This window comes from Oryzias latipes, chromosome 12 (genome assembly GCF_053564925.1).
Source record: "Oryzias latipes strain Hd-rR chromosome 12, Olatipes_Hd-rR_3.1".
In the NCBI taxonomy this organism is placed as follows: domain Eukaryota; kingdom Metazoa; phylum Chordata; class Actinopteri; order Beloniformes; family Adrianichthyidae; genus Oryzias; species Oryzias latipes.
The window spans coordinates 13,921,903-13,939,520 of NC_136248.1; the positions used below are offsets into that span (position 1 = coordinate 13,921,903).

Sequence of the window (17,618 nt, forward strand, 5' to 3'; positions counted from 1 at the left end):
AATCTAACCTCACTCCCTTTTCCTTTACTGAATCCCTGAATTTTAAAAAATAAGAACAAGAAAATAATTACCGTAATTTCCGGACTACAAGCCGCTACTTTTTTCCTGCGCTTACAGCCCTGCGGCTTATTCAGTGACGCGGCTAATTTATGGATTTAATTGGCGGCCGCCGTGTACGTACTTTCGAACTCAGTGAATAGTTTGAACTCTCTATCCAACTCCAAGCACAAGGCATTTCTTTTCAACACACCTCTTGGCAGCCAAACAGCATGGACTTGACTTTAGGTCTTAGACACTTCAGTCATGGTTCAACAAAACGAAACACGCATGCCCAGCCGCATCCCAGAATCCTTTGGGGCCATTAGACCCAATGTGTACGTGATCGCCGCTACATTATGATGAAGCTTTCAAGTTAAAAGCAATCGTTAAAAGCAGCGTAAAAAAGTCCACCGTCACCAACGGGTTTGGAAAAGCCGGTTTGCTGCGTGACGGAGAGAACAGCGCATGGAGTGAATTTACACTCCATTTACGGTTTCTAAGGAAACCGTAAAAGCGGAATTTTGCTTTGATAAGCTCACAGCCTCCGTGTGAGTTGGAGACATCTTCTCCTCCTGCTGCTCTTATAGAGCTGCGGGGCCGATGACAGTCTGATGGCTCCCACACGTAACAACGCATCCGCCCCTCATACACAAAACGTACAGTATTAAGTCCGATTGCTTTGGACAGACACGATTTGCTCGGTCCACCGGCGCAATGGGGACGAAGTGCTCCTCCTTGAAGCCGCCCTGGCCAGAGGTGTCGGAGTAGATAGGAAGGGGAGACAAGGAGCGCGCGGGGCGGGAGCGGAGCGCAGAGGCTTTGAATTCTGACGCACGCGCCGCACTGAGGCGCGCGTATCGCGCTGAGGCGCGCGCTTTTCAGTCGCCGCTGCTTTATTTTACCGGTGTGTTTTTTAACCAGTCCTGTTACTCCCATAACGCTGCCGCGACACAAGCAGAAGGAGAGCTGTACCCGTTCACCCCTCCATGCACTGCTGATACTTGCTCATTCTTAAAAACATACAACAGTGTGGCGAGCCGGGCGTTGGCCCCGCCTTTAGCCCCTAAGACTCATGGGAAATGTGGAATCGCGGATGTAAATTTCCTCATCATAACTGAGTGATGTAATGTTGATTATATGGTTACTGTTTGTAATTTTATGTATGATACCTAGATTGTCAATAAGTAAAAAAAAAAAAAAAAAGAATGAAATAAAAACACCATAACTGAGGAACTTGTGAACAGAATACAGGTCCATGCTGTATGACAGATGTCGATACACTCAAATACATGGGTCAGAGGCAAAGCTGGCTACACCCACAACGTGCTAATGAACTGCTCTCACTCTGGGATGCTGACCGTGATCTGTCAGGATGACAATATCGCCTAACACATGCGCGGCTTGTACTCTGATGCGGCTTGTGTATGTTTAAAAGTAGTTCAACACGTAAAAATGGGTGGGTGCGGCTTGTAATCGGGTGCGCTTTGTAGTCTGGAATTTACGGTATATAAACACGTTTTTGTTCCTTCAAAAGCTAAAACATTTCTGAATAGGTCTAATAAAAGGTTGACCTATGAGGCAAGAAAATAAGTTATCTGATGTGGGAAGATGTCAAGCATGAATCAATACTGACACCTGGTGGTTAAAAGCTGCAGCTGCAACACCAGAGCAGCAGCTCAACAATGTTCTGTACATCTATGCATATCACAATGTCTATGACCTGAATGTGTCTGCAACAGAAAATCTAATTTAAACCAACCAAGTTCCTCATCACTCCATACTAGGCATTTAAAGGATACAGATACGGAACAAAAAATAAATCCAGCCGTAACAGCAATATCGATATGAACACGATTATGTTGGAAAAAAGATGCAACATTGATCAGGAACTAAATAATCGCTTTCTGGCAAATTTAGTCAATTTCTCCTCTTGCTATTCTTTCTACTGTCTTTGCCTTGTGGTGTAAACTGAAAAACGTCCAATCATAAGCTGGTTCCTACCAAGTCTGGTCAATTCCATTAGATTGAACCACAATGAGGAATGTGTGTTGGCTGCATTAAACACTTAACCCTTTTTTTTCACAGCACTTCAAACAAACACAGAGAAAATTAAAAGGACATGTTTTTAAACTACAAAGGACTAAACAGTCTGAAAGTTTATGTATGGAATTGGGGACCGTGTATGGAGATGCGTATGGAACCATGTTTTTACAGCATTCAGACCCCTCCTTCAGAGGCCCTTCCACAGCTGTTTAAATCGCTTCAACTAATTGCATGATGGCGTTGAATTTGATGACCTGCTGCCATGACTGGTTAAGAACGCCAAGCACACCTGTGCTCCACCTGCCTCTGAACAATCAACATATATATTTGCCTTATTAGAATCTGTTTACAGAAATAGTCCCATTCACATTGGATTACAGGGATGGGAAGAAAAGGATTGCTTTTTCAGTCATTTCCAACTTAGCGAGAGAAATCAATGGTTCTATCAGGTTGTATTGTCAATCTTTTTGTTTATACAAAACCAATCCTCAATTTACAAACTTGTGTTACATTTCATCTTTCTCAAACCCATTTGTGAAGCATCCTTATGACAAAACATTTCTAAGTTAACATATTCCTGTTGTCGAAGGGATTTGTCAAAAATCTTGATGTTAATGTAAAAACGCTAGCGTGGCTAACCTGTAGCGTGTCAGAATGTGTTGCTTTTTTCACGTGTTACAAACAAGTTGTAGAGTTACTATGACATCGAGTCGTTTTACATCCTGGTAGGAAAATGTACTGTGAAAATAAATATTTGATAAGAATATGTTCTTTAGTGTCAAGTTAATTATTATCCATATATATTTTTACATGTATGGATATAGTTTACTCTGCATCACATAGACCCTTTCTAATTCTGGTTAAATGCACACTATAGTGCAGAAAACACAGTAATTCAGCTACAGTTTTTGAATTCTAAAAATGATGAAAACCTTTGTGTGATTACATTTCTAACTGTGCCTCCTCTTTACTTAAGCAATTATCCCAAATCAGTTAGGAACAAAGACTTAAAAATAAGGTCTTGATGCAACATTTGATGAGTCCCACAATTGAAAAGAAGAATAAAAAAAAAGGTTGATGTGTTTTTACTCACTATAACTGTAGGCGCAGCAGCCACCACGCAGTAGAGGATGAGGGGCGGGACGAAGCTGGACTCTTCCTCGCCGGGGTACGGCTTCATCAGCTCAGCGTCATTACAGAAGAAGCCCTGCACGTGGACGCTGAACAGGTCAGTGCACTCCATGTAGTAGGCCAGCAGCACTGTGCCGGACATGATGACGAGCTGGGAGAAAAACATGGTGCGCTTAGACGGATAGAAAGAAAGAAAGAAGAGCAGGAGCCAACAGCTGCAGATTGGTTGAAAAGTCTTTTTCTTAAACAGCCTTGTGTCATTCCTGAACCTCCATCTGCTCTGCTCTCAGCTGAAACTGATTTTTGATTCTAAACAACCACATAAATTCACAAAAAAATGCTTCTCTCTCTCTTTTTCTTCGAGTCAAGCCATCTCTAGTCAAGTACATACACCCCCCCAACACGTACCACCTCCCTTCCTGCCTCACCCCCTCATCCTTTTATCCCACTAACATCATCTTTTGTCTCTGGCCTCCTTTCTCGGCTCAGCTGCAGGCACCCTCCATATGTATTTATATAAATATATGCTCTTTATATATAGCACCTTCAGTCACTGATAATGATGCCGCAACGGAAACAGATCCGGCTTTACGGTGACGTTGTTATTAAGCTTTGGAAAATCGTCTGTCTTTGCGTCATTTGTGCGTTATTCCTGCCTCCAATCTGAGAAGATGGGAGGTTTTTCTACTCAAAGACAAGCAAAAGCTGATAATTGATGAGTCGAAACATCTTAAGCAGGATTTATTTTATTTATTTCTATTATTTGTATTTTATTTGTTTTTTTAATGAAATAAAAAAGAGGAAATCTTTCTTTAAACATAACTATATTAGAGTATTGATGGTTCTTGTCGAGAGAGAAAAAAAAGAAAAGGAGATAAAAGCTACTTGTAATACTTTAGTGTACCAGCAGGTGTCACTGTGGCACAGATGACTCAAGTCAGAATTAAAAGCAGTGATCCAGCTTTAGTCTTCTCTGCAGAAATGTTTCTGAAAAAAACACCCCAAACTGAAAATAGCTACTATTCTCATTTTAGATTATTCACACATTTCATAAAAAAAAATTAAAAACAACAATCAATCAATTCACCTATTAAGAGGATGTTAAAATTGTCTTGCAAGTTTTTTTTCTTTTGGATAATGAGGCCCAACTACCCTTATGGGTCGGCTGTATAGGGCACAAAGGTGGCCTGCAGGAACTATCAAAGATGCAGATCGCTTTGTGAGCCTTAAGGGAGCAGCTCTCTATGACTGTCCACAAAAAAAAAAAGAAAAACCCCACAGCACTCCATAACGGTGCATGTGTCAAAGTCCCCCCCCCCCTCCATGTGTCAAAGCCCAGACTACAGATAAAAACCACAAACACTTCCTGGTTTCTGTAAGCCTCTCCTCCAAATGCAGGAATGGCAGACGTTGACTTCAACATTAAAAAGATTTAAGCTACAAATGTTTCATGAGAACTTGCACTATTAGCAATCGATTCAACTCCTTTTCACAAAACAATTGAAATCAGCTAGCTCTCTTACTTTTGTAGTTTGACTCTAAATTAGCAGTCAGATGACATGTATCAATACAGCACATGCCAGAGTGGATCAACAATGTCTGAAATGTTGGTGCAAACACAGATTACTTCTGGTGGATGTTCTGGGTTTCATAAAAATTAGAATTATTTTAAGGAAAGGTCAGGATTTCTTAAATTCATTCACATTATTTCTCAAGTCTTCTGTTTTGTTTTACACTAATGTATTCATTGATACAAATATGCTCCAAACTTCACATCAAAATGCTTTTATAACTTATTGTTTTAGGTCATTTAGTAATAAAATCCAAGAGTAGCTAAATACAAACACTTTCTTCTTCCTTAACATTTTCTCCAATCTTCATGTTTCTTGACTGTCAGAACCATCATTTTGTTAGATAAATCTAAAAGAGCAACTGTCCCAGCTACTGTTGGGCCAAGGCAGGGGACACCCAGGACAGGTCGCCAGGCTGTTGCTCTTTAGTATCCCAGCAATGTGATTAGCACTTTTTTTCTTCTCTTTATAGCTCATAGAATCAAATCACCTTTAGAATTTACTTTAAAGTTTGATATCATGCCTTTTTAAGGTCAATTAATCATGAGCATGACAAACAGGGTTCCCTCGTTTATCCTGGGGGATATGTTGCATAAATAATAAATTATTGATTTTTAAGGCTGTAAAACCCATCACTACACACTTTATACGCTTTTCTCAGACAGAAATGAACATTCCCATGTTCCCAGTCGTCTTTTGATTCGTTTTTAGCTAAAAACAAAAAGCCTGTGTCATTTTTAAGGCCTATTTTCTCCAGGAGCTCATTAGAAATTTGCTTTTGGGCTGTGGGCGGGACAGTTGCTGCAGAAGTTAGCCAAGCTAATTTCCCAGCATGCCTCTGTTTACACTCTCTCGCGCTAGCCACAAGCGGCTCACAAGCCTAAGCTAACATTAGCGTAGCAAAAAAACTCTGAGCAACATTGGAGGTATTCAGCTGCACAGTTTAGACCCACATACCAGCTCAGAAGAGGAAAATAAAGACAAACAATTTGTCTCCAATGGAGAATTTAGAATTCTTGTGAAGAAAGCAAGATATGTCCTGTCCTAATAAGGAAATACTCCAAAACCTAGTTTTAAACTTAAATTCTTTAATACACATCCTGTTATAAAAAAGATGTTAAAAACAGCAAAAACATGATTTTCATTGTTCAAACCTTCATAGAAAAGTAAATCCAGTATTATAGAGTGAAAATAAAGGTGAGATTGCGATAAAGTTTTATGTAAATCTCCAGCTGCACATGCAGCGTCTCTGTACAAGAACAAATTGTGTTTGCTTAGTTTATCAGCCACTTATAAGCGGTTTATAAATAAGCCTTGTGAAGATGAACACATTGGTCACACTTTAGATTGAGGCGCTGCAAAATCAAAAACAAATTATTGTGAAAGGCAGCCTTTACAAGGCTTTGATTTATTAAGACATCTATACATGTTAAATGAATGTCTTATAAATGTAAGCCTTATAAACAAAATACTAAAGCCAACTAGATTAAAGAATTGTATTATAAAATGTTACTAAGATAAAAGTCTGGTCATGTGATTTTATCCATTTCCTGAACAGCAGAATAATCTAGAGGATGCTGCAGAAAGTGATCACAGTGTGAAGTCTCGTTAGCTTTTAATATTAACAAACGCCTGCAGCTCTGTGAGTTACATCACTCCATCTAGTGTATGTAGGTTAGTCATTTCAGCTTCTCGGTGGTTACATTTCCTTGTTTCTACTTTACGTCCTTTCCTGCCATCTCAACTTTTTTCCACTTCTTCCTCCAGATTCATCTTGGCTTGCCTCCTGGCTCTCCAATCTTTTTTTGTTTGTATTCGCTTTGATTTCCAACAATCCTGTTAACTGCCACTCTGCAACAGCAACTGCGATCGCAAAAGGAAGCAACAAGCAATCATCTTGATGTTAAGAAAACAGCTGAAGGAAAGGCAACAAGTTCCACCGCTAAATAAACAAATCATCAGGAATAAGCATCCTCCCCGTCACGCTGCCTCTGGCACTGAACTCCTCCAATGAGAGAGCTTCCTTATGGTCACGTGACAGCTGTGTCCCTCAGCCTCTCTCTATTTGTGGCAGGAAGGATGAGTGAAGAAAAAGGCAGAATGGAACAAACGAGCATGAAAACCAAAAAGACTGAGAGGACAAAAAGTGAAACAACAGTTGTACTGGGAGAAATGAAACGCGGTGATAAGGAGAGAAAAAGCTGGTCTAGCTGCAAAATAAAGAGAAATGAGGCTTAGAGGACATAAAGAAAAGCAGGGTTGAGAAGATTGAGAAAGGAAAGAAGCTTACATGTCTTTGTAAAAAAGGGCTGAGGATAAAAAATACTCGCTATGACGGAAAATATCCATTACTTGAACTGAAGGGCTCCATCTCTTCAGTTCTTTACTTTTAGATATTTAGACTGAAAAGATGAGTGTTTAAATAATGAAGAATGTATCACTCCATTTCTTACAGTCACAGTTAATTCTATTCATTAATTATTTATCAATGCAGTTTACCTTTCTCTTTATTGTTTAAAAGCAGCTTCTTAACTTTAACATTTCTTAACATATTTCTTTGTAGCAGAGCTCGAAATTTTCCATTAAAATGAAAAAGGCTATAGTCATTGACGCTTTTCTAAGTTTTAAAATAACCCAACGAGTTGTATTGGTTGTAGTACAGATAACAGCCAGCAGGACTAAGGTCTTTATGCTCTGAGAGCTTTAAATAATGGTACAATTTTAATGTTGAAGGGTTTTAAGGAGGTGCAAAAAATTGCTATAAACAAAAAATGGAAGTCTTGATCAGTAATCTTTAATCAATCAACAAAATACAGTAAATGAACAAAAGATAAATATAAGTCAAAATACTATTTGGTGTTGGTGTTTCCACCCTTTGCCTTCAAACCGGCATCAATTCATCTGGGTACACTCGCAGTTTTTGTAGAAATTAGCTGCTAGGTTGTCCAAAGCATCTCAGAGAGCCAACCCTCAGATGGTCTGTTGATGTGGGCTTTCTCACATCCTTCTGAACAAACAGAATGATGTTGAGATCAGGGTTCCATCCATGCCAAACCACCACTTCGGCTTCTAGGTCTTCTCCATAGTGACGATAGTTCTTCATGACTTTGCTTGTATTTTGGGGGTACCTGTGCAGTTGCAGAATACACCCTCTCTGATGGCATTAGTGATGGGTAAGCATCTGCCAGTATGTCTCAGCATTTACAACACCGTTGATCCTGACCAAATTTCCAACTACATTTGCAGAAATGCAGGCCTGAAATGTTCAAGGAACCTCCACCATGTTTTACCATTGCTTGCAGACATTCATTACCAAACTTTCTTCTGCTACAGTCATAACAGGGCTCCAGACTAACTTTTTTCACTAGGAGCATTGTGGCCCCCAACTGAAAATTTTAGGGGCACAACCAGAAAATTTAGGGGCCCATACCGTAAATCAACATGCTAACCAAATCTACTAATTTCCTCTGTATTACTAATAAATACTTAAATATAGATGCAGAAATTACAATGTGCTTTTTCAAATTCAGTGTCACATTTTATTCTGCACTTTTGAAGATGCAACAACAAGGTAAACTGACAGAAGAAGGTAAACTGTAAAAGAACGGGCACTGTTCACTGGAGATCAGAACAATCAATACAGATTCCTGAGATTAGAGAAAAGCTTAAAAACTGATTGAAATTTATGTTGGGGACACCAAATAAGTGCAGCCAAGATGCACAATAAGCGTGTTTGAGATCACCCAGGTGGACGCAATGCTGCACAGATCACCTGGTGTGAGACGTATATTTTTGTTTTTGCTCCAACATCACCTGTCAATCATCACAAAAATATCACGAGAAAGGGGCGAGAGCAAGGCACCAACCTACACAAACACAGCTGGAAATTTAGTACTGCGCTGAGTGAAAGCTGCCCTGATGACTACAAAACAATGCATTATGGGACATGTGTCCTGATGGGTTTTTGTAGTTGAGTGATCAATTAAAATAATTTAAAATACCAATTTATTAAAAAAAAAAGGCTACATACATTACAAAACATTCAAATAAATATAAAATATATAATAACACAGATTATACTAAGGGGGAGAGGCATACTAAAACTAAATTGAATGTTAAGGACAACAACTTCCTGTTCTCCTTCAGTTTCGCGGCAGATTTGCCTTCCCCCCCCCCCCCCCCCCCCCCCCCCCCGCCTGGTTTCCCCAACGACCCAGACGAGGTGCTGGTTCCTCTCAAACATGTCTATCATCGCATTTTCCCCACGTGTTTTAAGTGGGTCTAAGACTAAATCTTGTTGTCGCTCGCATGTGTTTAAAGTTCAAGCCCAGTTAGTTACATTTATTCTCCTCAGCGACCCATCTCCCGCGGGAGCGGAGTGCTGCAGTAATAGCTGTGCATGAGAACCGTTTGGTCGGGGTTGATATGCCGCCGCGCGCCTAACCGTAACCGTAACCATAACCTTAACCCTCCTCCGGGTCTGTGCGGCCCAGAGAACAGTTCAGCACGGACTGCATGTATTTAGAAAATTACGAGCGAATAAATACGTTCTAAAAAGGAAAGTAAGGAACTCCTTAATGTGGTCCGCGGAGGGAGCTGTCAGGTGTCCTGCTTTAAATGTTCCCCTGCTTTCAAGCCCGGTCATTGTCATGCTCCCAAGAGTCATATACCCCACTGTGATTGGTTGCTTTGTCAGCTCCGCGCACGACAATGAAAAAGTGTCATTCATACAAACTGGCGGGCCGCATTAACATTAAACTTTCATATTAAGGCGGGGGCCGCAAAATATCATCTTGGGGGCCGCGAGTTTGAGACCCCTGCTGTACACTCTGGCACTGGTACACTTGCCGCAGGTCGGAAGAACGAATCAATAGTTCGCTTGCTCATAGCTCAGACGCACATATCAGGTTGTGATGATATTTGTCTCCGTTTCCTTCCCACAGATGTTTACGCGATCGAGTTGTTACTGGATTATCTCTAGGCCCCTCCCCCTCCACGCATTTTAGCCACTCACAGTGGCCATTCCCTCTGCTGGATGTGTCTTTCATCTGCTGCACACCACAGCATCGACAATCATCAATATTTCTTTGAAGGCAAAAGGTCGATTTGTTGGTTTGATTTAGACATTTCTGTAGTTTGATGACTTTGCATTTTATTAATTAACAAACCCAAAGATCAGTCATATTACTTAAAACATTCTTTGTTTACAGCATTTTTTCAAACTTGCCTAAAACTTCTGCCACATTGTATGTTTGGGATCAAAGTTTTACCAGAAGCAACAGCTGGGACCCAATGTTAAACATTGACATTTTTTTTTGGCAATACCTCTGTTAAAGAAGCTTGGCTCTACGTGAAGCAGCAAATCGTCTCCACACTATTATGCTCCTACCACCGTGTCTCAGAGCAGGAACTGTGTTTTTTAGTGATGGTTTCTTTAAGTGAAATATTCACTTTCTTGAAATTGGTTTAAAAAGTTGCAATTTATCGGTTCACCAGGTAACTGCTTGTTTACTTACAAGCATATTCACTCCCCTTTTCCTCCAAAATAAATAATAAAAACTGTACGATAAAAATATGTACGGTCTGATTTTAAACACTTTTTTTAACATTGATGACTGCTGAAATGGGCCTAATTTTTTTATTTATTTTTGCAATCGCTTTCCTTTATCCTGTCAAAAACAACAGCTCATGTTACCAACTGATGAGAAAGGTCTTAACCAGCCAAGTGGTCAGCAATCACCAGGCTGGATCATGTAACTATATTGTCTTTCTCTGTGTATGGTCACAGTGACTCTTCTACCACTTCCATCTGTCCAGATAGCTTCTGACATCAAAGACAGGCCTTACACATTTCATTGATCCAGAATAGTCCGACATACTTAGTGTGAGTCCTCTGTACAGCTAACAAGAACACCAAATAAATACTTCAACATTTCCATTCTCCTCCTTTTAAAGTCAAAGTCCTGCTGGGCCTGGCCTGGGTGGCGGATGTGATCGCCTGGGGGTCTTGGTGTGGGGACGGTTGGGCACTCTCCCTCCTTCTTTTTACATTCCATCATCCATTTTAGAAGAACATAAAGACTCACTCAAGCACAGGTGTTAGCTCACCTTTGAACAAATACTTTCCATGAATGAATTAAATATTTCACACTAGTTGGTTTGAAGGCATAGGTATGTGTTTGTGAACATTATTTTAATTGTGTACATGTTGACATGTGAACGTTTTTGGAGCCAACAGGTATGTTTGTGGCATTTGAGTGTGTGTGGACAGGCCCTGCCTTTATAGACTTGTATTACATCTGAACCTCACTGTAATAAGTATAACTATCCACAAACTTGTTGCTTTATGCTGCTTCATGGTTTTACCCCCCCCCCCCCCCCCTTTCTACAATCAACCTCCTATCCCCCCCTCTCTAACATCCCTCTCTCTTCCCGTCCGGTCCAACACAAAAGACTTTCAAATATGATTTAAATGAATAAAGTTTGGCCTCGATTACAAAAGGGGTTTATTCAGACATATCTCTGGTTTGTCAGAAGATTCATAACCCCTGTTGTTGAAGTAAAATATGTCCAACACCAGAGGCCCTCAGCTCTCATCTGTTTGCCCAGCTGTTGGACAGGACAAGTTGTGTGTGTGTGTGTGTGGATAGAATGGTGATGAACACATGGAATGTCTTTGAATAAAGACAATTATCTGACTAATTAGAAAGCAGGAGACTGCATAGCTCTGTGTGACTCACTTTCACTCCTCTATGCAACAACACTGTAACGTAAATGCTAATAAATACGGGACGTGTTTCTTTTCTGTCCCTTTATGCAAAGAAACAAAACATTGTAGTCTTAATACCATAACTCCATCAACAAAAATACATCCAACTCAATATTGCTCCAAAAGAATTGTATCATGAAAACAGAATAAAAAGTGGAAATAGTAAAAGCAGGAAAAGCAGGTCAAGCTCTTTGTTTTTGCCTGTTTTCTCCTCTGTTATCTAACTTCCTGGCACACAAGTTAAGAAATTTGAAATATATTTAAGGCAACCTCCCAAGATGGAAAAGAACAGATGGAGCTTTGCACTTTTTTTAAGAGATGACTGGATCCCGTTAAAGGGATTTCAGCTGATGCACACATGAACACGAGTGTGGAGAGGAAATACAGGCTTCTGAGAGCACCAGGCGATGTTTAAACACTTGGAAATAAAATGGGGAAAAGAATGTTGATATATCTAATAAACAGTGATGATCAGAGACAGATTTGTCTACAACATAAATTCCCAAAATCTATTCAGCCTTAAAAAACAGTCAACTTAAAAGGTAAAAAAAGTGTTTTACTTCTGACAATATTCAAGTTTCATCCATTTCCAAAATCTCTTAAACATTCAACACGACTTGTATTTTGCTTCGTTTTATCAACAAAAATCATTCATCTTCTAATCCGTTTTATCCCTTTCGGGGTCACGAGGCTGCCGGAGCCTATCCCAGCCACTAGCGGGAGAAGGCACGAGACATGCTGGACAGGTCACCAGTCTGTAGCAGGGCCACAATCACACATCCACGCACTCTCACATACACACCTAGGAACAATTTAGAGTAACCAATTACCGTATTTTCATAACCATAAAGTGCACTTAAAAGTCTTAAATTTTCTCCAAAATGTAGGGGGTGCCCTATAAGGCGGTGCACTGTGTTGTGGGGCGTAGAAGAAGACGGCATGAGAACGGGGGAGAGAAGTGTGGGGTGAACAACAGAACTACTTTGCTTACAACATCACTGAAGCATAGTTTAAAGTACAAGCTATCAGCTACACGGAGTAACATGGGAGCAGCTGCAGAGAATTCAAGACGAATGAAGCCATCTTCACAAGTGGAGGAAGCTGGAAAACGAAGTCCGACAAGTCAAGAAGACACTGCTAAGTTTGCGCAGAAAAAGGCGACTCGAGTGATGGATTAACGATCAGTGATCAGGAAAAGCTTCCCTACACTTACAGGAAGCATTTTTCTTTCGTTTTATGAAACGCCGTCATCTTTCCATCCAGGAGACGATTACGGTGCCGCAGCAACTTCCAGCGGATTACAATGAAAAGCTGTTATCTTCCGCTCACACTGCAGTAAAAAGATCGCAGACAAACACCTCCAGCCCAACCACAACAGGGATGGGGCGCTGCTGACTTTCGACATCCCGGTGAGTCACAATGTCGAGAAGAACGGGAGCAGCGCGGTATGATATGCACAACCAGGCACGGCTTTTATTGTTGTGGGAGGCAGCGCGTGACAACGCGGTCCCGCCGCAACACGCAACAAATAGTGCGCGAAAAAAACGATCCAAACCAAAAAACAACAAGAAGAAAGTACTAAAAACTGGTTCAGATACAGAAGATGAGGACTTTAAAGGATTTTTCGAAGAGGATTGATGACTAAAAAAAAGAAAAATAAATCACAACCAACTCAATTTTGCTCCTGCTGCTTTTTTTTTTAAACACACACTATCATGCATATTTTACAGGTATGTGTTAACGTGCCCGCGCCTTTAAACCCAGTGCACCTTTTGTCTGTGATAAATACCGAAAAATCGGCCATAACTGAAAATGCTCTCTATAACCCAGTGCGCTCAGTGGTCGAGACAATACGGTAACCTATGAAGCGTGTTTTTGGACGGTGGGAGGAAGCCGGAGTCCCCGGAGAAAACCCACGCATGCACGGGGAGAAGATGCAAATGCCACACAGAATGGTACCCCATTTTACTCACTAAGAGTAAAGCCCAGAAACGTGCAGAAAAAGCAGAAAATGGGCGGGGCAACATGATGTGAAGCCACAACAAATTTTGATTTGAGATTCTTTATTTTTTATGTCCCCCGACTTAACATTCCAGGTAGAATTCCAAAACACAAACACAGAAACACACATATACACAAAGGCTCTTACCTCCACAAAGATGAAACATGGAATGATGGAGTAGCTGTGCAGAGTGTGGTCAGTCGCCATCTTCTTTTCTGTCCAAGAGACGTGTGCTCGGAAGATTCACAGCAGCTCACTCTACAAGAACACAAACATTCAGTTAGAGTTCATTACTAATGAACACTACACACAGATTGAAATATTTCTAACCAATAATTCTTATAGAAATATTGGTTAGAAATATGGAGCATTGCTCTAGAAGGTCCATTTCAAAAAGTCATGGTGTCACAGCCTAATCAGATGATTGACTCAAAACACCTGCGAAGCTTCCCTGAGCCTTTTAAATGGTTTCTCAGTCAAGACCCATCACAAAGAGGACAAGCCAGAAAAGCTTGTCGCTTGTTCACAGAGTGCTGTATCCAAGGACATCAACATCAAATTAAGTGGATGGAAAGTGTAATGCAAACAAAAAAGGTGCATTAATAACAGCTTCCAGAGGACTGTTAACTGAAAAGTATATTTTAGAGGTCAAGAAGAACTTGGGGGAGCATCGGAAATAGTGGGCTGAGGCTGGAGTCAGGGCATCCAAATCAACCAGACACTCTTAAGTCACTTCTGAACCCAAGACATCTGTAGTAAGTAAGGTAAGTAAATCTTTATTTTTTATATAGCACAGAGTGCTTCCAAATGTTAAAACAAAGTCAAAACCAAGAAAGAACCCAGAATGGCACAGCGAGTCTAAAGCAGGTGAAGCCCAATAAAATACACTCAGGCCTACAAGTAAAACAAAAGGAAACACAAGTAAAAGTGAGTGTAAATAAAAAATTTAATTTGGCTGAATCAAAGCAAATGTTCTCATTTGGAATCAAGGTCCCTAAATCTTGAGGAAGAGTGAAGAAACATCCACAAAGCTTGAAGTGGGAAGTTTTCCCAGCCAGTGATGACTTGGGATTGCCATAACTTGCTGATGTTGGTCAGTGAGATTTTGCAAAGTTTAGAGTCTGGATTCAAGAGCATTTCATGCTGTCTTCTGCTGAAGATTGTGTGGACATGTTGACTAGTTTTCTTACAGGACTTGGTGCCAAAGGTACCAAAAGCTAATTCAATGGTGTGATTGTGTGTCTGTGTTGAGTTGATTGAGATTAAGCTTTGCAGATTTAAACATGCTTTAATAAACCTCTAATGTCGGGATCTCTTCTACAGCTTCTTCGTTAATGGATTATGAGGCAAAAATAATCTTTAATCTATCTGAAATATCAAAGTTCTCTATTTGAACTTCTGACGGCTACTGTATTTCTGAAGGATGGCGAAAGAGTCTGGAGCAGTATTTGGGGAGGACAGTCAGAGCCAAAACTAAGTGAACTAAAGAAGCGTGACTGTTTCGAGCAAAGATTTTTTTCCCCCGATGATGAAAAATGGAGAAAAACCATGAATAGTTCAATATTAATAGAGATGGAAATGTTTCAGTACTGACTAAGAAAAACTTTGTTCACACAAAGAAATGCATAGTTGTCTTGAGAAGATGTGTTTCCTAAATTTCATATAAATTCAAAACACTGTTCCTGAGATAGAATCCCGCCAAGGAACACTGCTTTTCCATGAAAGATATTTGCACAGCCGAGAGTACAAACACACAACATACACAACGTTTTCACTTCCTCATCTAGAATGTTTTAAAAACAAAAATAATTGGAGCCAACACAATTCACTGTACAACTCTAGGTGGCTATTATGAAAAATTTAACTTTTTCTTTTACTTCAAAATCCAACAAATGGACTTCATAGCATTGATTATCATACTTACACTGGTCTTTAACTCTCTTTATACCACTGACAAGTGTTTGTCTAGCAAATACCCGTTTTTGGAAATGAACAGACTCCATCAGGTCACCTGGTCAAGATGGCAATAAGCGAAAATCTGAAAAACTAGTTTTACATTTTTTAACAGGAGAAAGCCAGTCTTCTACCTCCGTCTGGCTATCAGCTCAATTGTGGAAAGAATGGAATCCATCAGGTTCCAAGGTTACAGACGTGGAAAAAAAATCTGACCTCTTGGAATAGACATAAATGCTCTATTCAGGACTATTGTTATTTTTATTATCAGATCAAATGGCATTTCATACTCAATGGGACTATTTATGGATTCCCAACTGCTTTTAAAACTCGCCTTGGACACTCATCTCCAGATCAAAGTCAGCCACCTCCAGGATCAGATACTACGTAAAATATGTAGGAATGAAGCCTAACCCTAAACCCCGTAATCCTAAACCTAACCCTTTTTCTTGGTCTGTGCGTCCAAGAAAAAAGTTCAGGACCGATTTGGAAAATTACGTGCGAATAGTCACTTTCTTTCTGGCATTTCATTTTATTTGCTATTGGCATTTATTGGCATTTGCCGTTTAAGTAAATTTAACCATCTGCATGTGCTAGCATCAAATCAGTTCTGAGACATGGCCATTGCCTCTTGCTGGTACAATCTAGGCTAAGTTTTAAACCAATTTCAAGCATTTTTAATGGGCTTCTTAAAGCTCTTTTTTGTGTGTAATTTTATTAAATAGCAGGGTCTGGTACACACATACCCTTTGTCATCCCACACATTGTTCAAAGAGTCTCGAACCGGAACCAAAAATATGTCACTTTTCACCGTTTATCATTGAGAAATCTTAGAGAATAGAGATTGTCAGTCTGTGTTTGTGCGTTTGTGCACCCCCCCCCCCCCCCCCCCCCCCCCGTGTCAGGCTCGTCACTCCTGCAAGATACAGGTATCATCATCAGAAAGGAAGGATCAAGGGCGGGGCTACTGAGCTCAGCACCAATAGCCACGCCCATCTAGAGGAGATTTTGGAAACAGAGGCTTCAGATAGACATGACATATGGCTTTTTAAGACATTTAAGGTGGCAGTGGCTCAGGCGGTAGAGCAGGGTGTCCAATGATCAAGGGTTGGCGGTTCGCTCCCCCGAGTCCACTCTCGTTGTGTCCTTGGGCAAGACACTTCACCCTCCCTGCCTCCAGTGTGGCTCCACCGGTGTGTGAATGTGAATGGAAGTCCCGGTGATGCTCCAACGGACTATAGGTGCAAACTGGCAGTCACGCCTCTATCATCACCAAGTATGAATGAGGAGTGAATGAATAATGAACACATTGTAAGCGCTTTGAGCGTCTGGAAAAGCGCAGATAAATCTAATCCTTTATTATTTGTGGGGTTTTGGTTAAAAACAGCATAAGCTTAATTAAAAGACAGTTGTATACGATTTTATAAAATAAAATAAAAAGACATTAGGATTATTAACCTGATTGTTTAAAATGGAAGTATTTCATAAACAGATTAAAAACTTTTTTTCCTGAAACAATTCTGTCAAATGTCAGTTAAACTGTGATGCTGACTCACTGCTGGAGGTTGCTTGTCTGGTTTAGCTCTGCTACTTGATGACAGGAGGCTTTTCTTCATGTTATTTGCCTTTGTTAACTACTGTAATGATTACCGGTACTAGGTCTGTGGAGTTCTTAAACTGAAAATTGCCCTTTACCTGACTGTCACTATAGACCTGGAAGAAGCTCACTCTCCTGTTCAAGCGCTCCACAGTTGGGTCAACACATGTCATTTGAGGGTAAATTTAAGGCACACCAGTGAGCTATAAACAGCTAGAAGAACAAGGCAGTGACTTTCCACATGTCAGCTAATAAAGCAGAAATTTTTAGGAAGATCTGAGTGAGTTTACTGTAAAAATAGTCAATGTTTAGGCCAGTGCTTCTCAATTATTTTTTGCCAGCCCCCCCCCCCTAGGAAAAAGAAAATGTTTTGCACCCCCCCCCCCCCCCCACACACACACACACACACAAACACATACACATACACACACTCTTGCAGTGACAATATATTAGGCACGTATCTATGAAAAATGATACCTAAATTGTATCTTTTAACATTAACAAGAGAAAAAT

The 17,618-nt window shown here is 40.4% G+C and overlaps 1 protein-coding gene across 1 annotated transcript in view; it reads right to left on the reverse strand.

The window, feature by feature from the left end:
• Positions 1-17,618, reverse strand: part of plppr1 (phospholipid phosphatase related 1) — a 59,608-nt gene that overhangs the window by 16,229 nt on the left and 25,761 nt on the right. Inside the window, exons 2-3 of the mRNA XM_023960575.2 lie at positions 13,703-13,813; positions 3,176-3,364 (exon numbers count right to left, since the gene is read on the reverse strand). Of these exons, the coding sequence (XP_023816343.1) occupies positions 3,176-3,364; positions 13,703-13,762 (249 nt within the window). The 5' untranslated portion in view covers positions 13,763-13,813. The remainder of the gene's footprint in view (positions 1-3,175; positions 3,365-13,702; positions 13,814-17,618) is intronic.